At 39.5% G+C, this 23,798-nt stretch overlaps 1 protein-coding gene across 5 annotated transcripts in view; it reads left to right on the forward strand.

The window, feature by feature from the left end:
* LOC149305191 (protein GREB1-like) overlaps nucleotides 1–23,798 on the forward strand; it is a 70,434-nt gene that overhangs the window by 25,062 nt on the left and 21,574 nt on the right. For 4 of the 5 annotated variants that reach the window (XM_089477839.1, XM_089477843.1, XM_089477841.1 and 1 more), the window contains 16 exons: nucleotides 196–339; nucleotides 1,626–1,739; nucleotides 3,991–4,113; nucleotides 5,479–5,622; nucleotides 5,720–5,905; nucleotides 7,825–8,175; nucleotides 11,152–11,280; nucleotides 12,274–12,399; nucleotides 13,477–13,674; nucleotides 13,762–13,942; nucleotides 14,736–14,928; nucleotides 17,450–17,586; nucleotides 18,160–18,499; nucleotides 19,781–19,896; nucleotides 21,054–21,256; nucleotides 22,798–22,887. In XM_089477839.1, coding sequence (XP_089333965.1) covers nucleotides 196–339; nucleotides 1,626–1,739; nucleotides 3,991–4,113; nucleotides 5,479–5,622; nucleotides 5,720–5,905; nucleotides 7,825–8,175; nucleotides 11,152–11,280; nucleotides 12,274–12,399; nucleotides 13,477–13,674; nucleotides 13,762–13,942; nucleotides 14,736–14,928; nucleotides 17,450–17,586; nucleotides 18,160–18,499; nucleotides 19,781–19,896; nucleotides 21,054–21,256; nucleotides 22,798–22,887 — 2,775 coding nt within the window. The remainder of the gene's footprint in view (nucleotides 1–195; nucleotides 340–1,625; nucleotides 1,740–3,990; nucleotides 4,114–5,478; nucleotides 5,623–5,719; nucleotides 5,906–7,824; nucleotides 8,176–11,151; nucleotides 11,281–12,273; nucleotides 12,400–13,476; nucleotides 13,675–13,761; nucleotides 13,943–14,735; nucleotides 14,929–17,449; nucleotides 17,587–18,159; nucleotides 18,500–19,780; nucleotides 19,897–21,053; nucleotides 21,257–22,797; nucleotides 22,888–23,798) is intronic. The other variant, XM_089477840.1, reaches the window with a different exon arrangement.

The raw sequence follows: 23,798 nt of genomic DNA on the forward strand, positions 1-23,798 counted from the left end.
CCCTAGTGTATATGGAGGGACAAGTGTACATACAAGAATATGGATAGATGCATGCAAAGATCATGATCCTATTATAGGCAGTAATAGATGTGCTTCTGTCTGCAATGAATACACAAAACTTCAGTGACTGTATAAAAAGTTTGCAAATATGATGTGAACAGCTCTCCCTGAACATACAACATTTTGCTTTTTTAGAGTTCAGAACCCGGCAATGCTCATCCAATACTTGTTCCAACACATTATTCCCACCTCCAGAGAATACAGGCTCCCCAGCTACTGTCACAAATGAGCCTGTTTTAGCAGCACATCCAGTTGCTCAAGCTGGGATGCATCAGATGGGTAAATATTAAGTCTCATTCTATGTTTTTCTTTTTGGACATATAAAATACTCCTTGGATAGAGAAAAGGCAACTGATTTGTGATTCAATTAGAATACTAGGACTGTAGAAGTAGCCTAGGACTGTAGAAGTATGACAGGGTACCTACCATGCATAGGTAATTCCTGGGTTTCAGCTTTATTCAGTCGGTTGAAAATAAGAATGTGAAGTCGAAGGCTTTCATGGCCGGCATCCATAGTTTTTGGGGGTTATTTGGGCTATGTGGCCATGTTCTAGAAGTGTTTATTCCTGACGATTTGCCAGCATCTGTGGCTGGCATCTTCAGAGAATGTTCTCTGAAGATGCCAGCCACAGATACTGGCGAAATGTCAGGAAAAAAACTCTTCTAGAACATGGCCACATTGCCCGAAATACCCACAAAAAACTATGAAAATAAGAATATTGTGGAGTTCAACCATAACCCTGTTCAGGTGCTCAGCAATAGGATACATGAGGAGGGCACAGGGATATACTCTTTGGTTACATCCTTTTCATCCACAGCATTCCCATTTTTAGTGGGAAAATCTGGGGAGAATGTATCCTTGTTCACCCAGACACTGTTACAAAAGTCTACCTGGCATGTTTCTGCATCTACATTTTCCTTTCAGATTTTTCCAGTAAACATGGGGAGGTATGGGTATAAAAGGTTTGGTCACACCAAACATCCCTGTTTCTCTCAATTAATATTATTATGAGATGCCCAGATATGGTAAAAGTGCAATATCTACCCCCTGAGAAACCATCTTTCAATGTAGATAAGCCTTTAAATATGCATGGCACAAAATCATGGAGTACAGATCCTTGCAGAAATATTCACCCCTTTGACTTTTCCATATTTTTTTTTGTTCTGCAACCTGAAATATAAATGGCTGTGACTGTTACTGTTATTGTTATCACTTGATGTACACAAGATACTCAGCACTATGAAAGTGCAAAATGTTTTTGCTGAAACACGAAGGTTAACTAATTAAGAACAAACTCTCACTTGTTGGTTACATTTACCTGGTTGTTTTGGCTATGGGTTCCATTTTGATTATTTGATTATGTGAATGACATGGTTCTTTCCTTGGACCCATTTCTGTTAATGAATATATGCAGAGCTTTTATAAATATCTGTTATTTTTCTTAAATTTACCTTGTTGCTGAAAGGGAACCTGACAGGGAGGTTTGTGTTTATGACTATTGTGTCCCATATACAGTGGCATCTATGGAATAACCTTATATTTCTTATGCTTCTCATTGACACAGCACCTGATCATCTCCCATCAGTTGCATGCCAAGCAGTCTACAATGGAAAAGACTCTCCTCAGCAACACTCGGTGAAAAGTGGTTTATCTTCCATGACAAGGCCACAAGTATTAGGTATCTCCTTCTTTCTTTCCCCTTCCCCATTTTCTTTTCTCTTTCCTTCCTTCCTTCCTTCCTTCCTTCCTTCCTTCCTTCCTTCCTTCCTCCCTTCCTTCCTTCCTTAATATTTTTCTGCCTCAATAATCCCTCACAAGGCAATTCACAATAGAAAATACTGAAAGAAAAAACATCTAAGGAGTTATCCATACACTAAAGATACATGGTTGAATAAATCTTTACAACAGGGATAGAAAAACTGTTCGGAAATATTTAGAAGAAAATGTCTATAAACATGTTCCTTGAGTGTCAAGAAACTCTGATGAGAAAAATCCTGGGCTGACAACCATCTTTGCAGTTTAGGACCTTCTTTGGGCAGAATTTGCATGTAGGTGTTTTGCATAGACAACAGAATTTTCTACATAGGAAGAAGCCTTTTTTGGAACAGAATTTTCTGCATAGGAAAGATATTTCCTGTGCAGAAAATGCTATATTAGGACAGGGCTCTGGAATCATATTTCTTCAGCAACCTAACACATATAATGGCTTCTGTTACTTACTACCTCTTAAACAATTGCATTTAATTTACCTTCTGCGTTCATTTTACTGGCCAATTTTTGTGTGTTTTTCTTGTGCATATTTCTTTTACTGTAAACTGATACGGAAATATTTACATTGGTGGCTAGTATATAAATTCTTAAATAAGTGTGCTGAGGTCATGATTTTTAAGTATAGTAAATTGTTTTGCACTAGAAATTCAATGAATATAGTCTTAAATAGGCAACACTAATCTGTATGTTAGCATCATGGAAATCACTGAGACTTAACTTCTGAGTATTTTTGTTTAAGATCACGAGGTCAACTACCAAGTCTGATTCTTCTCTCTCTCTCTCTCTCTCTTTCATACACACACACACACACACACACACACACACACACACACACTTTTGTCAATTGTTGGTTAAATTTAATGGAAGTGTAGACCTGTTGAAATCAGTAGGATTTGTATATATAAGTCATAATTCTAATTGAGTCAGGTATGACTAAGACCAGATTCATCTCATTATTTCTTCTGTTTCGCTAAAGGTCAGTGTATCTATTAGTTCTGAACAAACAAAGCAGAATGCAATCTACTCTGCTCAGAATTTGAGCTGAACCGTGCTGTACCTTTTCTATGAACGGAGAACACAGTGCTAGGAATCAAAGTTGCCCTATTCATAGTACAAATGCAGGACAATAAATATTAGTGCAAACTTTACTAGGAATGGCAAAACGTTCCATTTGTGTGTCTTTTCAGCCCAGGGCCATTTTTGTTTCCTTGCTTGTCTGGAAATCGATTTGAACAGTCTTTTCAAATAGCTTTAGGATTTGCAAGAGGGTGTTGTTTTCAGATAGGTCAGCATTAGAATGTGACAAGGATTTACAGCAATAGTGTTTTATTGACATGGGAGCTTCTCCCTCTGGGTTTGCGAGGGAAAGAAAAATGAATAACTCAGCTGTTGCACAAATAGCAGCATGCTGCCACCATGTGGGAAAAGTTGTAAAATAAACTAGCGCAAGGACATTGGCCCTTTAGAGGTTGCAAACCTAAACATGTTAAGCTCCAAACTAATCACGGAAAGATATTTGATTATGATATTATTTAAAAATATTATTTAAAATATTATTATATTTTAAAAACTATTTGTGATGTCCTGATGTAGCTTGGTCACATGGGTCCTAGTTTTTGTCTATGAAATGTTGAAGGGTACAGCCCATCTAGAGCGCACTTGGAGAAGACAGGTGTGGCTATTTAACACACTCTGGCTGGAAACCTATTGAATAAGTCTACTGGAGTAGGCACATTTAATGCCTTGATGGTAAATCAAGAGTTAGATAAAGCCCCATTGATTCAGTGGATCTAGTCTAATCAGGATTAACAACAGGATTTAGGCCAATGTGATATCCCTATCCATGGCTTGTTACATCTAATTTCATCTTTGTATTTCGTTGCAGACATAGACTTCTCTCTTCACTGTTTTTCCTTGATGGTATAGTGTACTGTGTACAACTGTTTAAAAATCATGTTATATGATGTCAAGTAGCTATAGATTCAGTATGTGGTTTTTTTTTTTTTTTTGTATGTGTCTTATTGTTGTACCCCCTCTTGTGCTTATGGAAACGCACCTTGAACATTTCGAAAGTAAATGTTCAATCATGCGGTTTTCCAAAAGAAAAAAAAATGTGGGTCCTTTTAAAATATTAGTTTCTGGGTTCTTAATATTCTTAGGCACTTTAACAAACCCAGGACCACCTAAAAAACGCCACAAAGGATGGTCACCGGAATCCCCATCTTCCAACGAAGCCTGGAATTTACAGCCCAACCCACAAATTGCAAACAGAAGTAAAAATGGTAAGTTAAGGTTCTCTACACTTTTTTTCCCTTTTCCTAAAGAAACACTGCATTTTTTAGATGGGCTCTGACCATATGTCAGTTTGTGAATTAGTAGACTAAAGCAGAGGTAGACTGCATTGTTGTTGTTGTTGTTGTTGAAAAAAGCAGGGAGAACAGTGACACTTTTATCTTTAACAGAGGGCACCATTTGTTTGCAGAAAAAGTTTCCAAATTAGAACAAGATTAAAATTCCTGGAAGCTTTAGGGTCACCATAAGTCAGAAATAACTTGAAGGCACAAAACAACAACAAAGGTAATGCTTAGTTTTCTTCATTTTAGCCATAGTTATAGGGAAGGACAGGGGATTCTCTTAGATATTAACTGAGGTGCTTATCAAACTACTTATAATTGTTATCACATTTGAATTCTTATATATTCTAATGAAATTTATTACATTACTTCCTGAGCTGAGAACATTGATGGGATGGTAGTAATATTTGGCATGATGTTACATGCCAAATTCAAATCTAAAATATGAGTGTGGCTCTCAGATCGTTTAAGTGACAAGCAATAAAACAACAGCAACAACAAATAAAAAGTTAATTATGTATCTATTGCCTCAGCTTCCTTGTTCAGTCTTGAGTTGGAAAAGGGAAGGGAAGTCAAAAAGGAAGTGTTCTAAGCTAAGGGCTCCTCAACTATGGGTTACAGGCTGAGTTTAAGAAAATGTTGACTTTATTGATGTGGGATGTGAGGGCAATAGCAAGCAATAGCAAGTACATTTCTATACCACTTATCAGTGCACCTAAGCACTCCCTAAGTAGTTTACCATTTATAAGCTAATTGTCCCCAACAAGCTGGGTGCTCATTTTAGCAACCTATGAAAGGATGCCAGGCTGAGTTGACCCTGAGCCCCTGGCTGGGATTAAACTCACTCACCTTGTGGTTTGTGAGTGAGTGGCTGCAGCACAGGCAATTAACCACTTTGCCACCAGGGCAGGACTGGGAGAAATGGTAACAAGAAGGAGAGAGATGTATCAGGAGCTATAGTGTCAGAAATAGGAATCAATTGCTGTTTGAATTATGGCTACTGGCTATGTTTACTGAAGGGAATTGTGAGGTTCTTCCTCAAGCTTCAGAGAAGCAATGATGTGCACTGAATTAAGCCAAGAATACCTAGACTATGTAGAATCATAGAATCATAGATCTGGAAGGAACTGCAACTAGCACACATTGTCTTTGGCCTTTTTTTGTTGCACAGTTTCTGATATCAGAAGTGGAATGGTGTGTTGGTTCTTTCCCTGTTTTTTGAACCAATATTTTGAATAAATATGTTTACTGCAGCCATATATTTCTGATTAATCTTTCTGAATTGATTTATAGATGGAGGAGGAGGAGGCTTATCCTGTGTACCTCATGCTGCCATGCTAGGACCAGCGTCGTCTCCGGTGGTGGCCTCTGGAGAGCCAGTTTCAATTCCTGATAACTTACTTCAAATATATAAAGCAAAGCCTGTCATATTTAAAGGTAACTATAAAACAAGGGATTTAAAACAAGTCTGGTCTACTTCTTTGGTACAGAACACATGGAATCCCAGTACTCTACATTGTGCTTTATTTTACAGGGCATGGAAACTTTCCTTATCTTTGTGGGAACCTTAATGATGTCATAGTGAGTCCTCTTTTATATACATGTTACAAAAATGCACAGTCTATCTCTAGAGCTTATGAACAATATGGAGCCTCTACAATGCAACCTATTTCAGAGGAAATGCAACTCTTACTAACAGTCTATTACCTTGTTCAACTTGGTGAGTTTCCTCTTTCAACATATAAGACAACCTAGAAAAATTTAATATGAATTGCCACATTTACCAGTTGTCTGTGATGATGATATCGATGTCCCATCTTTTTTTCCAGTTTAGGAATCATGGCCTTATGCACAAAAACTACTTGTCCCGTTTGTGTTCAGGACCTTATGTTTGTTGTTTTGTTTTTAATGGTTTATGATTTTAACATGTTTAATTTTTTTATAGTTTAAGTACATTGTAACTTTTGATTGATGTTAATTTTTAGTTATGCTTGTTTTAGATGTGACAACAATCAAGAGTTACAATGTATCTAAACCGTATAAAAAATTAAAGTTCACGTTTTCAAGCTCTGCCTAGAAATCAAAAACCAGAGGATACTGCCAGGCTTGACTGCCCTTTGTGTGCTGTGGACTACAAATCCCATTAGACCTAGCCAGTGGTGAGGAATGGTGGGAGTTCTTAGAATCATAGAGTTGGAAGAAGCCACAAGGGCCATCCAGTCCAGTTCCTTGCCATGCAGGAAGACGCAATCTAAGCACTCTGAACATGGCCATCCAGTCTCTGTTTAAAACCTCCCAAAGAAGGATGCTCCATCACTCTCCAGGATTTCATTCTCATTGTCAGGAAGTTCTTCCTCATGTTTAGGTGGCATCGTCTTTCCTGTAACAACAACAACAACAGTCCAGCAACATCTGGAGGGTCACATATTCTCCATCCCAGAGGTAGACGGCTTTTACAGACAGCCCTCCATTTCCATGGATTTAACCATCCACAGCTTGAAAATATTATATATTCCAAAAAGCAAAGCTTGATTTTGCCATTTTTTTAAAAAATGAAAGACATCTTTTACTAGGGCCAAAAACAGATGGGCCAAATGACACAGTTTCCCACTGCGTTCTCAGCATAGATGATTTAATGGGAATTGTAATTTTTAATTGTTTGATGTTTTATTTATACTTTTGGGATCCGCTTTGATTCCTTTGTAAAAAAGAGGAATGCAAATTATTATTATTATTATTATTATTATTATTATTATTATCATTATACATGCCTCAAACATGGCAGGAAACTATGACAGACCTGTGTCATCTGAAAAGAACCAGGCCAAAAAAGAGCAGTAAAATATCGCCCCTTTTGCTGGCCCAGTTCAAAGCTATGGCGGCAGCCCAGATCGGGGTTGGACACGTGTGGTCACTGCAGCCCTGGCTCAAATTGTGCCAGCACGGCCCCACCAGAGTTTTTCCAGCCCGTCTGTTTCAGGCCTATGCCATTTTATTTAATGGTACATGAGTTTCCATAGATTTTGGTATCCACAGAGGATTCAGGAACCAAATTGCAGCAGACACCAAGGGTCCACTGTATTCTAAGGCTATTTTATGCAACATATATTCACATATTTTACACACATCATCTATTGTCCCCTACTATGGGGATTAGAATTATCACTAAAATGTGATGTTGGGAGTTCCTGAGGTACATCATAATTTGTAGGATTTGCTAGAAAGTGTGGGCTCTCTGTTTTAGCAGTTTTACTTACAGCAGTATTCTGCTCTAAATAAAGAAGTCTATAAACATTGAGGGCTCTGGATTTTTTTGCAGAATTTACTGTGACAAAGAAAGCAAAACATTCATGCTAACTTATATAAGGGCTAACTTTAGGAAAGCCTGTGACAGACTTCCTCAGTCCTGTATCTACAGATCCCATCACTAGCCATGCTGGACAGGGACAGTGGAAATTGTAGTCAGGAGGAGCAGGTTGGGACGGCTGGCCCATGCCATGCCATGTGTGAAATCAGTGGAATTAGACATCTGCAATAAGCTTAATTTAGATACTGTGCTCAGCAAAGAGGAGAATAATTTTGTAAACAGAATGACTCCTAATGTATGATCACTTCTGCCTCTATATTGTTTTTTCCTAGCTTCAGACCAGGTACCTTTGATCGAAGACTTGGAGCAGATTTTCATGCGCTCGTGGCGGGAATCTCATCTTTCGGAAATCCGTCAGTATCAACAAGCCATTCCACAAGCTTTTCCTCAGGTTCCTGGCCCAATTGCCCCAGTGACATCAGCTCAGCTTCCCTGGCTAGCAGGACTAGCAGCCAGCTCATGTAATGACAGCGTTCACATCATTGAGTGCAACTATTCTTTAGCAGAGGGGCTCTCAGAAATGTTTAAGATGCTCATTGAGGGAAAGCTAGTGAAGACCAACTATGTGGTGATCATATGCGCTGGTAGGAACAGAACCATTGATTCTTGCATTGCTGTAACAGGTGAGCTGCTACGGAAAAACATGGGACATTCTAGCATTTTCATTACTGAGTGACTTAGAGCTTGTATGTAACTGTTGAGAATATAAAACAGGATTTTGTTTAAGGTGTTTATCACACTGAGGTTTTTGCAGCTCAGATCCGACGTGACTGCAGGTCCAACAATGCGAATTCATGTTATAACATGAATGTGTTATCAGACGAGATTCCTTTCTATGGGAGCTCCTTCCGTGGCACTTCCGCAGTGAATCCAAAGTGACTCCTCATTTTGATGAATTCGGAAAAAAGTGAATTCACAGAATTCACTTTCAGGCTCACTTCAATTTCACTCCAAATTGGTCTGGTGCGGAATGCAACTTTGCTTCTGCTCTGGTACACCACTGCAACCCCCCCCCCCCAAACCCGGGTTGCAAATTTCCCTTAATGCAGTGCTGTAATTTCCCCCATTTCCTTTTGGTGGTCCTTTCACTTTCAGGGCAATTTTCAGCGCATCTCATTTTTTATGTGTGTGAATGTGAATATACAGATCTGTCTGTCTGTCTGTCTGTCTCTCTCTCTCTCTCTCTCTCTCTATTTATCTATCTATCTATGTGTGTGCTGAAATTGCTGAAATGGAAGGGAAAATAAAAAAGGGGGATGAAGAAGACACAGAAATATTCACAAGGCGAATATTCACGCAGTCACACAGTTATGCGAAACAGGGAACAAGAACTTGCGCCCCCTTTCACCCCAGAAACGTACAAGGTCATGATGAGTTCAGACCCCCAGTGAGCATTTGCAAGGGTGCCGATTCAAATCGTTGAATCCCACTGGTGTGGTAATACAATTTGCACTCACTCCGCTTTGCTTGAATGCGCATTACACGCCTTGTCTTGGATTCGATTCCCCCTCGATTCGGAAGGGCAATGGAAGGGCAACCATGTGTGATAAAACATTCACGTTATAATGTGAATTTGCATAGCTGAACCAGGAGTCACCCCGGATCTGAGCTGCAAAAACCTCTGTGTGATAAACACCTAAGACATGTTGTCTAGCATCTAAACCCTAAACTCCATCCCCTGTATCACACCAGTGTGGCATACAAAGAATTTTGCTAGTGCACGAAGTGTAAGAAATTAAGATTTATGCTGACAAAATGATGTAATTACTGAACGGTTCAAGACTATAGTGTGCGTAAGGATGCCTGCATGTCTGGCCATTGAGTTTCTAACATTTGCTTCTTCTAAAGATCATGTTCTTCTATGGTCATAGGCAGAGCTTGGAGGTAACATGCTCAAAATAACCACTAGAATCCTGTTGGGACCTTATGTCTTTGTAAGTGGACTTGCTTCTACAGGAATTAGAATTGCATCTGTATTCAGCAGAGGGCTGCTGTTAAGTTACTACATAGCAGAGTTGTTAAAGTGCCTGATGTGCTTTGTGTGCTCTTGCTGGTGTCCCATTACACACATTTGTAATTCAGTAAAGGGGTTTCTTAGCACCTCTGCTTTGTAACTAGATGTATGTAAAGTTACATAACATAAGCCATACAGGATTCTGATGAATATGCAGGATTCCAATGAACATCTCTGCTATACAGCTAGGTGTATATCTGATGAACATATAATAATTCACTATATATTTTATTTTTGGGGGGATAACAAGATGTGCTGTTATTTTTTTCAAGCCTAACACAACAGCACCCTCAAAAGATGCTTTCCCCCTAGGGATGTTGCTTTTGTACCTGGGGCAATAATAATGGAAAAACATGACCCCAATGAATAACAACCCAAACTTCTTTTTAGAAGAAATGCTCCAAGCTCTGTTCATATATAGGATCTGAGAAAGTTATTTTTCTGGACTACACCTCTGATTAGATAGATTCTGGGATTTGGGGGAGCTGTAGTCCAAAAAGTAACCTTTTAAATCTCTCTCTCTCTCTCTCTCTCTCTCTCTCTCTCTCTCTCTCTGTGTGTGTGTGTGTGTGTGTGTGTGTGTGTGTGTGTGTATATATATATATATATATATATATATATATATATATATATAAAAACCATATGTCAGATTGTCCTGGGCTCTGCTGTGAAAATGAACTGCAGGACAAAAAAAGATGTTAGGCATTCTGCAAAGTAAACAGTTGATCAATGTTACATTTAAACAAATGATAAAGGACCTAATATCCAGAAGGGCCAGATCTCACCGATCTTGGAAGCTAAGCAGAATCAGCCCTAGTTAGTACTTGCATGGGAGACAGCCAATGAATGTCAGGTGCTGTGGGCCATATTTCAGTGGAAGGAACTGCCAAAACCACTTCTGAGTATTCCTTGGCTAAGAAAACCCTGTAAAATTCATGGGGTTACCATAAATTGATAGGTGACTTGAAGGCACATCCACAGCCAGAAATAAATTGTATCCCTAATTCTTTAGATTCTACTAATGATTGTATGTTCTAAATTGATTTCAGAAGGGAATTACATGTTTCTTCCCATTAAGAAGCTTTTAAAATCTCTCAACAGGGCTCAGGAGAGCAGAATAGAGCAATCCTCTGAACTTTTATGAAAACTAGTAGTATTTTAAAATTAAATTGCAAACTTTAAAGCTTATATTTGGCAGTTCTTGGCTTGACACACTCCACTTTGCATTATGTTTCTAATGATATCATTGGGGTATATCAGCCAAATGTAAATGAAAAAGAACTGAGTTTTAGTAGTAACTTTTACTTTATTTCATATATCCTGCTGTTCTGTTGTGCACATTCAAAATTCAGTAAAGGGGTTTCTGAGTGGTCTGTTGAACTTGGCAGCCAGTGTAAGGTTTCCCAGCAGTTTCTGATACAAGCCCAGACTTGCTTCACTTCAGAAAGGTTACCATTTCATGGACTTTTGTATGTATCCTTGGATCCGGTGAAATTTTGGTGAGAATTATTTGTGTCATACTTGCAAATGAATTGAATTGCATATAACAGTAACTTTTCCTTCCCTTATTTTTTGTATTTCTCAGGGAAATACCAAGCAAGAATACTATCCGAAAGTATGCTCACTCCAGCAGAATACCAGAAAGAAGTTAATTATGAACTAGTTACTGGGAAAGCAGAGGCTCTGGGGGCCTTCTTCAGTTCTCTCTGTCCAGGTATGCCATGGCATAGTTTACAGAGGCAGTCTTTTTAAAGAATTTCTAAGAATCTAGAGCAGCCTTCTCCAGCTTGGTGCCCTCCATATGTTTTGAACTGTAGCTTCAATCATCCATATCTGTTGACTGTGCTGGCTGGAGCTGAGGGGAGTTATTACCCAAGACATTAGGCAGGCACCAGTTTGAATGGTGGGAGCTGAGTTAGATCATAGCTAGGTAGTTTAATCATTCATGTGACTTGATCTCTAGCAAAATTATTAACTATACAGAAGTTCTGTCTTTTTTTGTAGCTTAAGATGTAGCATGGCCATTGGTGCTTTGCTTCTGTTGCATATTGTGAAATTGGTGGAATATTTTAAGTTCCCTCTCATTCATGTTCTCTGAAAAACAATGCCACCCCAAATGATTAGGCTGTTAGAAATGCATTAAGGATAGGTGAACAGTTATCCAACATATTAAAGACCTTTACTAGCCTAGAGTTCATCGCTTGGATTTTACAAAGGTTCTACTAAGTTTTTTGTGGGTTTTTCGGGCTATGTGGCCATGTTCTAGAAGAGTTTATTCCTGACGTTTTGCCAGCATCTGTGGCTGGCATCTTCTCTGAAGATACCAGCCACAGATGCTGGTGAAACGTCAGGAATAAACTCTTTTAGAACATGGCCACATAGCCCGAAAAACCCACAAAAAACTAGGTTCTACAAAATTCTTACTAAAAGCTACAGTACTTCCTGTATAAGAACAGAATTCACCTGTTGTTTTCAGCTTAACTTAATTAGGAATTTGGCTTCAAAAACATGAAATCTAGAAACTAAATTGAGCTGTTTTCTGCTTCTTCCATTGGTTAACATAAGTGCATTTGAAATATAATGATCTTTCTTAAAAGGCAGACAAGGCCTTGGTTCTGGCTGGGGGATACTACAACTGGGATTTCATGGTGCAACATAAAATAACGATTTAACAGAAAAGAATGAATTCTATCTTTCTTTTTGCTAGATGGTGACACTGATGTTTTGTTGGACAAATTTTATCAAGAAAACCGATCCCACATTTTGCCATCTCTCTCTGCTGCAGCAAATAAACAAGCAGCACTGGATGCATCTGGAACGGCTGTATGTACAAGTACGTGTAAAGATTCATAGCTGAGCAGGGATACAGGGATGGACTGTTTCCTTTGTGCTCTTCCTGTGGGCTTCCCAGGCCCATTGGGTAGGATACTGTGCAAAACAGGATACTAGACTAGATAGACATTTGATCATCCCTCTCTGGTATCCCTCTCTGGCACAATGCTGGTTTGTAAATTATCTCAGTAAATATCAAATTGTCTTATTGTAATAGGATGATCTGAGTGATTTAACCTCTGTTTCTTTCTCCTTTGCAATGTTCCTGAATGGACATGCAGCAGATCCTCTGCCTTAATTTGACTATAAAACTTACATCCCTTGTTGGAGGGAGAAAAGAGATTTCAAAATGCCAGAGGAAGAGAGAATCCAGGCCAGGATCCAATGGTGTATCTCTGGTGGCTCATGCTACTTTTGCCAGTATCTCCCCTTCCTCCTGTAGTCTATGTGTACCCTAAAAATCTGCTTTGGAGGACAGAGAGACCCTTTGAAGTCAGTTTTCGGTGCCAAGGAAGGCTCAAGCAGGAGGATGAAGGGAAGAAAATTTCAGTTTGTATTCAACTAGCATTCCAGTGGATTACTGGAGTACACTCTTGGATCTTGGCCAAAGTCCCCCCCCCCCACATAAGTGGGCTTTTTGCTTTTTCTTGGGTGTACCTTGGACAAGTCAAATGCTCTTAGCCTGAGGAGAAGGCAATGCACAAATCTCCTCTGAACGAATATTTCCAAGAAAACCCCATTATAGGGTCTCCCTAGGGTCACCATAAATTGGATATAACATGAAGGCACACAATAACAACAAACCTTGTCACTGCTAGAGTTTGTATATCCCTCCAGATACCTCTGCCAGGCATGCCTTCCTTTCCCCAAGGCCAGATCCTTAATGCATGGAGCCCCCCAGGAACTTGCCCATGTAATCAGATTGTGATATTGCTGCTGTCACATACCACATTACTTTTCTTCCAGATTCTGACATTTTGCTCTATAGACACAAGAAAAACCTGTAAAACATAGAAATAAGGTTTAAGTCTTTCTTTGTCTCTCACTTTATTTTGCTTTCCCTCCTCCCCTCATCTAGGTTATCACATTGAGCAGCATCAGATCCGCCCTTTCCAGCTTGCAGTGGCTCAGAAATTGCTCTCTCATGTTTGCTCCATTGCAGACTCCAGCACTCAAAATCTTGACTTGGGCTCCTTTGAGAAAGTGGATTTCCTCATATGTGTTCCTCCTTCAGAAGTGACATATCAGCAGACCCTGTTCCACCTTTGGCAATCAGGTGCTTACTGACACAAATGTGTGAAATGTTAACAGCATTGCCACTGCAATTTCAGCAGGCTGACTGACATTCCTTGTCTTTCTTTAGGTGTTTTATTAGAACTTGGGCTGGAGAAAGAACATCTTACAAGGCAGAGGGTGGAACAATATGTGGTGAAAGTTGATGCTGAAGCCCAGACAAAATTTAAAGCATTTTTACAAAACTCTATGCAGAATCCACACACACTCTTTGTACTAATTCATGACCATGCTCACTGGGACCTTGTGAGGTAAGAATGGTTTCTTTTTTCAGGGAAGTGTCAGAATGAGGTGGTTGTTGTGACATGCAATTATAATCTATAGTATAATAATTTAAAAGTTTTGTAGTACACACGTCTCTAATGGTGTCCTTTCTTGCTGCATATGATAGCATAACTGTGACACCACCCATTCACTTATGTATTTGTTGTTTTGTGCCTTCAAGTTGTTTTTGACTTATGGCAACCCTAAGGCTATCACGTGGTTTTCTTGGCAAGAGTTGTTCAGATAGGGTTTGCCTTTGCATTCCTCTGAGGCTGAGAGAGTGTGACTTGCCCAAGGTCATCCAGTGGGATTCCGTGGCCAAGTGGGGATTACTTGCAACTAAATATTTCAAGGTGATCAAATACAACCATAGAACATATACTGTAAAACAATATACAAAATCAGTGTACATTTTAAAAAATACATTAGGCCATTAGTATCCACTGGGGTTTGGTTCCAGAACCCCACTTAGATACTAAAATCCATGGATATTCCATTTTATACAATGGCATATTAAAATTGTGTCTCTTACATAAAATGGCAAAATCAAGATTTGCTATTTGGAATTTTAAATGTATCTTCTTAAATAACCAATACCAGGAATCCATAGAATATTACCATGGCAGTTATAGAAGGACCATAGTGTTATAACTGTATTATGTGGGAGATGTCCAGGTTACCTCAACACCCCAAGGAAAACTATGGGACGTTCAGATGTTTTACCGTATGTTAAGTGTTTATTTTGCTAACCATTGACTGCATATTCTGTTTTTTTAACAGTGCCGTTCATAGCCTTTATCCCCAGTCAGATCCAGCCATGGGATATGTGGACAGACTGCTCAACTGCAGAGAGGTCAAAGAGGCTCCAAATATTGTGACGCTTCATGTGACTTCCTTCCCTTATGCGCTGCAAACACAATACACCCGCATCAGCCCTTATAATGAAATTCACTGGCCTTCGCTATACAACAATGTAAGAAGATATTCTTAGGATCTATGTGAGCTTTTCTTTTCTTTTTTCCCAATCTAGTTTTACTATCACGATCATGCTATTTACAGGCTGTGACAAAATGCTTGAGAAAGTAAGGAAACTTTTACCCATATTTGTGAATTTCCAGGCTTCACACAATTCTTCCACATTTCACCTTTACAGCAGGAGTTGGCAATTTCTGGCCCTCCAGATCGGAGCTTGGAAAGTTACTTTTGAGACCAATGAGTATAAGAAAACAAGGTGGAAATGGAACTGGAGAGTAGTGGCTTTACCTGTGCCTTGCTTCAGATGTCATAGTGTTTCAGTTCTCTTCCTGTGGGAGATGGGTGTAAAAGTGTGTCTTTCGTTAAACAGATTGTTTTCAGCTAGAAAAAAGATATGCTTTTACAACTGTGTCCCAGTGGAAGAGAACTGAAGTGCTACAGCATTGTGCAGTAAGGCATGAAGAAAGCTGCTACTCTCTGGCTTTGTATCAACTTCGTTTTCTTGTGTGATAAGGCTCATGATGAAGCCATTCATAACTAATCACTGATAGGATGATAACTGAGTGCCCACTCTTCATGTTTATGGATAGCTTCAACATATTGTTATCTTCATGTATACTAGAAGTAATTTGATATGTTCTATACCAGATGTTACTAGACTGCAGCTCACATCATTCCTTTCTTGGAATGTAACTTTTCTTATATTTTGTTTCGGCATGAAAAGATTAAAAAATTCAGCAATTTTTTTCTCTGCTCTGTGAGAATACAAAGCTTTCTGTGTAATATTTCAACTACTGTTTGTACTCTGGGACTTCATTGAGGCAAATTCATTTTGGCAACAACACACATGATTTTTCTGTGCAAAAAATGTATGTGTGTGTTTTAGGAACACCTGTTAGTTATGCAAAAATCAGTATTTTTATACAGTATATGCTGATTGCTGGAGCCAGTGTGGTGTAATGGCTTGAGTTTGGATGATGACTCTGGAAACTAGGGTTTGAATCTCCACTCATCCATGGAAAGCCACTGGTCACACTCTCTCAGCCTCGGAGGAGGGCAAGGACAAAACACCTCTGAATAAACCTTGCTAAGAAAACCCTGTGATAGAATTGCCATAAATCAGAAATGATTTGAAGACACACAATAACAACAACAACAATACACTGATTGCTACACCAAAACATTGTTTTTGCATAAGAAATATGTTTTTGGTACAGTAATAGGTTTGCAAAAGTACACTGATTACTATGGAAGTTCCTATGCAGAAAACAGTATTTTGTATATCCAATCAAAATGCAGTATTTTTGTTCAGAAATTAATGTACTGTACATTGTATGGAAATACTTTTTGCATGGGAAACATGTTTTGTGCCCAAAACTTCATATGCTGAAAGCCACGCCGGAAAAGCCCCTTGCACGCCCTGTAAGAAATAATGGGGCACGCGCCTGTGGTGCACATGTGCAGCTGTGTGCCATGCGCTGCAGGCGTGAGCCCCATTACTTCCAGTGGGGCTCCAGCATATGCTGATTTCCCTAGGCGGAGGGATCCAGAACGGATCCCCACATAAGGGGAGGGCCCACTGTGTATATTTGTGCAGATTTCCTCCAATCAAGTCCCAAAATCTGAAGCATCTCATGGTTGTTCTGCTTTTTCTTGGTGGTTGGGTCTCAGGTTTCAGGACACTCTTTTTCATTACATGAGGAACATAACTTTTTACTAACTTAGTTCTTGAAGGAAGCAATGGGTGATTTTAGAAATTTTAGAAAATCTTCAAAAACTGCAAAAACAGTTTTGTAGAAGATAACAGTTTTTGTACAGAATTTTCTGCATGAAAGCACAAACGGGTCCCAAACTATGAAGTTTCGTATCAGTACAGCTTATCCATATTTTTCAACCATTTAAAAAATATTTTCAATTCCCCCCCCATTCCTACTCCTCACCATTGACTTTGCTGGCTAGGGGCTGGTAAGAGTTGCAGCTGACCAGTGTCTGGAGGGCCACATGTCTCCTCCATGTTTTGTATATCTTTTTAGGCTTTATTCCCTTCTGCCTTACCACTGAGATGAAATCTAGGGATTTTGAGAGCTGAGATTCTATGCTTACCATCCATGTGCTGACAATAAAAATACAATGGTTAGTTTTGTTTTACTTGAAAGAGTGCCCTAGTAGCCCTGAAATTCCAACAGTTATTCTGGGGTGTTTTCTCAGTAAGTAAGAACACTGGTGTCTACACTGCATCTTAATCACTGAGCTCACAGCAATACTGCTGCCAGAGGTGGTTGCCTGATCAGATTGTGTAGTCAAGGCAACCCTAAATGAGTATAGATGAGGATTTTGGTTGAGAGGATAAGTAGTATTAGCCAAGGATAAGGGGCAAAATGTTAGGCACAGACTAGCAGTTTGAGTGAGCAAGAATGTGTATTTGTGATAATGTGATGACTAGAATTGCCAAACTGTTGTTATACAGCAATCATATCTCCCTCCTTTAATAGTTAATAAATAATATTCATTTATTCTAGGGTGCAGAGTTGTATCATGAAAACAAGAAGTATTATGGTTTGTCTGAATTTATTGAATCAACTCTTTCTGGACATAGCCTTCCATTGCTCCGTTACGACAGTTCTTTTGAAGCGATGGTCATGGCTTTGGGGAAAAGGTAAAAAATCTCTGCTTTACAATTTGATTAAAATTAAAGAAGGGTAATATTAACTTGGTCCAGTCTTCATTTTATGCACACATCACAGCATTTTTAAAGTGTGGAGGCTCAACAGTGGTGCACAGGTTGTTACTAATTTTGCCTACTTGCAAGAGGAGGGAAAATCATTTCCTCCATTCATTATGATTCAACTATCCTTAAATAAGAAGACTCTTATAGGTTCAGTGTGTATGCAGACATGACCTCCATGTGCTCAGTTGTTCATTATTCTGAAGTAAGCGTGCTTAGGATAGATTGCAGGTAAGCTTTATTATTCCTGGGGTGGGGGGAGCTCAGTGACAATCACCATCTTCATATTTCTTAATGCTTCATTTTTTAAATTTCTGATTGATTGTTCTAGTGAAGGGTAAACTATATAGAAATCTTAGTGGTCTAAATTTGCCAGATCATTTTGAAGCCAAGTCTTGGGGGCCTGAGCACCGTTCCTTCCTATTCTGGGATTCCTGTTGAAAAGGTTCATTATCTTCTGTCATCCAAGTGTCATTTACAAGGTATTATTGTTTTTTTTTCAAGGTTTCCCAGACTGCACAGTGCAGTGATAAGGACATTTGTCCTTGTTCAGCACTATTCTGCAGCCATGATGGCAGTATGTGGCTTGTCCCAGATGAAAAACTACACAACTGTTGAAACTCTAGAAATCACCCAGAATCTCATCAATTCTTCACGGCAGTGCCCCAGCGGACATGGGCTGATGGTGGTCTTAAGGATTCCCTGCATCCCCCTGGCAACGGTGGCTTATGAACGTCTCAGCCATGTGAGGGAAAGGCTTGCCCTTGAAGACCATTTTGAAATCATCTTGGGCAACCCCAACTCTGGCATCAACATAGGGAAACACTTTGTGGAGCAACTCAAGGTAATGTAGACAAGAGAACCTCATCTGCACAGATCATGTGGCTACTGACTGGCTATTGCTGACTGGCAATAATGCCTGTCTGGATTTTATTGATCCATTACATGCACAAACTGATTTCCTGGGTTCAGTGTGGGTGTGGGAGGTCGCCTCACTATCTAGTCCACTCTGCCCTAGGAACTGATTTGTCATGCTGCAGGTGTCCTTCAGGTACTATGGCTCAAGCCTGAACCATCACTACAGGGTTGGGTGAATTCCGCCCCGAGCCATACTGACGATGGGACTGCTGATTAGCAAAGCCATTTGGCGGGGGGCCTTCATTGTACCACTAATTATCCCATGAAGGAATTGAAGATATGACAAACCAAATGATATTTTCTGATCTCAGGATCTGTTGATTGGTATTCCTAGATGGCCAGTTTGTTGCCCTATCCCCTCTCCCTTTTTTTTCCCCCAGTCTGGAAGTGAATTCAATTTATTTCAATTAGAGCTTTCACCAGCAGAACCATCAGCCAAAGGTTTAATTGATTTTCTAGGCCAAATTTTAACTGGTGACAAATTACAAATTTGCTGACAAATTAAAGATGGCACACAAGGCTCCACTATCCCTATTTTAGTATCTCAACAACCCTGCAAGGCAGATTAGGCTAAGAATTAGTGACAGGCCCATGCTGCTCAGTGACTTTTTATGGATGAGTGGGATTTGAATCTAGAGCTGCATTCGTACTGCAGAAATGTTGTGGCACCAGAGCTCTCTCACAGGGAAGGTTAATATCTACAATTTGCAGAATTCGATAGCTTTCAGTCATGGCAGTTAGAGTGGTGTCCAACTGGATTATTTCCACAGTGCAGATGCAGATGCAACCTAGCCTTCCCTGATCTGTGGAAAATTCTAATCACTGCACCACACTGGTTTAACAACAGTCATGCAACCCCTGGCTCAATAAATGTTATTGGACTGCAAGTCCTATCAGTTTTAGCTAGTATAACCAGTGATGTGGGGTGTTGCAACCAGGGCCACTAGTTGCCTATCCCAGATGTAAGGTAAGACAGTGCTATGACTCTGCTCCTAAACATCATAAAACAGGGTAGAGGCCAAATGACAACAGCTTCTTAAGCCTACTCATCTCTTGGAGGAAAGGGGTGCAATTTGAACCAGGGACTTAGATGTACATTCTTTAAACAACTGATTTTGTTTCATCAGCATTTCAAGTACAATGGCTTTTTTCATTTCTCAAGTGATACATGTATGTGCTGATTAGTTCATTGCAAATATTATAACAGATCTGGCAGAAAATCGAAGATGATGAATGGAGACCCCAGACATACTTGGAATTAGAGGGTCTACCTTGCATATTGATCTTTAGTGGCATGGACCCCCAAGGAGAGTCTCTCCCAAGGTAATAATACCCTCATCTGTCCTTGCTGTGTCAATAATAATAGAAAGTCTAGTTAACACATTGCAGTTCTTCATAAGGAGGGAAAGCAACCTCTTCAGGATTTTGCATTTGATGCTTGGACCATCAGTGGGCCTTAAACAAGGAAAAGCTTCATTTGCTTTGCTGTTTCTGTTCTGTGGATCAGCACAGATCCAGACTACCTAAATGCTTTCTATCAATCCCCCCACCCCCACCCCAAGGCAGTTTGGAAATTTAGGCCTCATGAAATGTCAGCAACCACAATATCAAAAATTATGCTAGGGCTGTGTTCAGACATAATGTTAAGCCCTGTTATGTTAAGCAAAGTGTGTTCCTTTGGTTGCCTGTGCTGAATAAGAATTTGACAAAAGGGGCAAGAGAGAGAAACAGCCCAGAAATTGGGAAGAAAAACTGTGTTTTGTTTGGCTACATGTGGGACAATAATAAAAATCCACAGAGTTATATAGGGCTTATATATACTATGCCCTGTGGGCTTTTGCATCCACCAAGCTGTCCCAAAGATGGCCCATGTCATTTCTTTTTTTCTGGAGGTGCAGGAAGACTACATTTAGGTTTTCTATCACTCCTACTCAATGACAGGGAAGGAAGCAAGCAGGAACATCCTATTCCTCTTGCTGCAATTAATGTGTCATTCCTAACCCAGTACTGGAATTCATTTGGATATAGATATGAGAGAGAAATGTTTAGCAACATGTACACCATGCTTCCCAAGCTATGTAATGTGGAGGGCCAACAATTATTTTCCCCCTCAGTAATATCAGGGAGCTGTACCATACTTGTCCCCATTGGCTACAATTCTTTCTTTCTTTCCTGGAAACCATGGGCTGGCACTAGTTCATGGACCACCACTTAGAATAGCACTGATTTACAGGATCCTTTTTTACATACTATTATCAGTCAGCCCAACAGTGAACACCGGATTGCCTGCTTTCATTATCTATGCTAATTTTCAGTATGTTGATTACAATTGTAGCCACCATGATGTGTGGTTGAAATACAACAGTTTTATGCCATTCTGCCTCACTATATATTGTGAAAAGAAGATGGCAGAAGGATGATAATTATTGAAAGTATATTGTACACTTCACATCTTTTCTCTTTCTGTCTGTCTCACCAAGGTCCTTGAGATACTGTGACCTGCGTTTGATCAATTCCTCTTGCTTGGTACGAACAGCCTTGGAGCAAGAGCTTGGCTTGGCAGCTTATTTCATCAGTTCCGAAATCTCTGTGGAGAAAGTGGCTCAACCCAACGATGTCCTGGAGAGTGATCCAGAGAAGCTGAGCAGTACTGATAATGAAGATGAAGAAACAGCAATAGAAGGTAGAGAGGAACATCAAGAAGACCATTATGTTAAAACATCCTAACCCAATCTGGGGCTCTTCATACATCTTGGACTACAGCTCCCATCATTCTCACCTAGTATGATCATTTTGTATGAAGATGATGATTGTAATACTTGAACATACCTGGCATGTCCCAAGCTGAGGGAAACCTACACTAAATGTTATCTGATTAGGACAATGAGATTTTGACATTAGCAACATAGATGTAATTCTGGTGGTATGAAAAAGTGCTTTCTTACAGTTAAGAAGTGGTCAGTCTCTCCCCCTTACCTTTAGTCTCTTTTCCCTTCCCTAGTAAGTCTAAATTAATATTTGGATGTAATGTGTTAATGTTAATGGTACAAGTTACTGATGTATCATAGAATCATAAAGTTGGAAGGGGCCATGAGAGTCATTTAGTACCCCCTGCCATGTAGTAATGCACTATTAAAACACTCCTGAAAAGATGGCCATCAAGTTCAAGATGGGCTATTGAGTGACTATTTTATGAATCAAACATCATGTGGCCACAGTAGCAGAAGGAAACAAACAGACCTCAGTGTCTTAGTGTTGACATAAGAAAAGAGAGAAATTGGTATGGCAATATGGTGAAGCAGTTCTGTCAGGATCCCGTATAGATCTGAAACTGGAAGCTGTATTTTGTATTATCCTTTCCTATAGAATAGAATTCAGAGCTTGAAAATCTATCTATCTATCTATCTATCTATCTATCTATCTATCTATCTATCCATCCATCCATCATCTGTCTTTCTTTCTTTTTCAATATGGTGCTGTTGGTTTAGTGAATGTTTAATATTTCATTCTTAGTAATAGGAACTCGAGTTGCAAATATCTGCTGAATTCATTTTTGCACTCAAGAACAAATAATTTCATAAGTTTTCTCCATGCTCAGTGCGACTATACAAGTTCTGCTTATTTTTCATTATTTTGCACATTTGAGGAATTTTTGTGTGAAAGAAATTTGTTTGCCAAATATGCGATTGCATACAAAACAGTGTATTTTGTGCAAAATGCATTGGCTTTGTCTAAAAATGTTGGCTATGTGCAGAAGAGCAAGGTGGTTTGGGGAGTTTGGGCAGATTTTCCCCCTGAATTTTTCAGAAAAAAACTCCCCAGATTAAACAAACCTCACAAGATTGACCATTTTCTTGACAAGTTGCGCTGAGGTCTTGAGGCACTCCTTGGCATGGAGGACAAAAACATTAGCAAATATTCTTTTCATCTCTAGTAGGGAACTCTCCAAATGAAGTTGCAGTAAAGCCTTCTTTCTACAGCTCTTGTCCTTTCCTGGAGAGCCAGCGGTGAGGGAGCATGAGAGCTGCAGAACATCTGGATAGCCACATATTCTCTGTCCCTGGTGCATGTGTTGGATATTAGCTTATAAATTGGCAGAAAAAAATAGTGCAACAGCCTGCAAATAAGTCTCTACTTTTGTAACTCCTTTGAATTTTAAAAGTAGATAGGATTATTATGACCTGAAAATATAATGCAAATTAATTTCCTTCCATTATGGAACAGGATCAGCTTCAGAAAAGAGAAGTCCAGTCAAAAGGGAAAGGTCAGGTTCACATGATTCTGGAGCATCCTCCATCTCTTCTAAAGCACCAAGTAAGATTTCAGCATTCATCCATTTTCTATATTTACTTAGGATGTCTAAACAGTGATGTTGATCTAAGCAGACTTAGTCTATGGCTGCATCTGCACTGCAGAAATAATCCAGTTTGACTTCATTTTAACTGCCATGACTCAATGCTATAGAATTCTGGGAACTGTAGTTTGTTGTGACACCACTCTCCGATAGAGAGGGCTAAATGTCCCACAAAACTTTAATTCCCAGAATTTCATAGCATTGAAACATGGCAGTTAAAGTGGGGTCAAACTGGATTATTTTTGTAGTATGGCTGCAATCTATGTAAGCTTATGCTAGCAATATCTTTTTCTCAATTGGACCTAAAGGTACTACAAGATCCCTTGGCATAAATGGTGATCGTTTAATCTACTACTGTTGCTAGTTGGCATTTGCTTTAGGAGAACTAGATTTCAACGTTGTAGAACCAGAACAAATGCTTGTAAGATTAGAGACATACAGTATTTTGAAAAAATTAATTGGGAACTATCCTTTCAGGTAGTGTTGTTAAGGAGAGAAGCTAATTTAAGTAACATGACATGTTGCAGTGATCTCTAGATGTGACAATTTGTAACACAGAGCATTATATCAACACTGCTAAATCTGTGCACAATCTTAGTGCATATTCACCTTCAAAAATTATCCTAATGGAGCCATATGAGTGGAGTTGTGAATGAACTATCTGCCTTTCAGTGTGTCTTGGGGCTGCCTCATATTGGACATTGTACACAGAGATGCTCACCATTAAGTGGGGAGGAGCATTGTCATTTGTAAGGTGTGGGTATCCATCTTTTACCACAACAATGTGGATGAGTCAGCCACTATGCTTCTCCTGGTCCCAGCCCATGTAGGAACAATTTCATACAAAAAATAAGCAGTTGTGTCACACTCC

Source organism: Sceloporus occidentalis, unplaced genomic scaffold (assembly GCF_023333645.1).
Source record: "Sceloporus occidentalis isolate IW3139 unplaced genomic scaffold, rSceOcc1.0.p SCAF_12, whole genome shotgun sequence".
Taxonomy (NCBI): domain Eukaryota; kingdom Metazoa; phylum Chordata; class Lepidosauria; order Squamata; family Phrynosomatidae; genus Sceloporus; species Sceloporus occidentalis.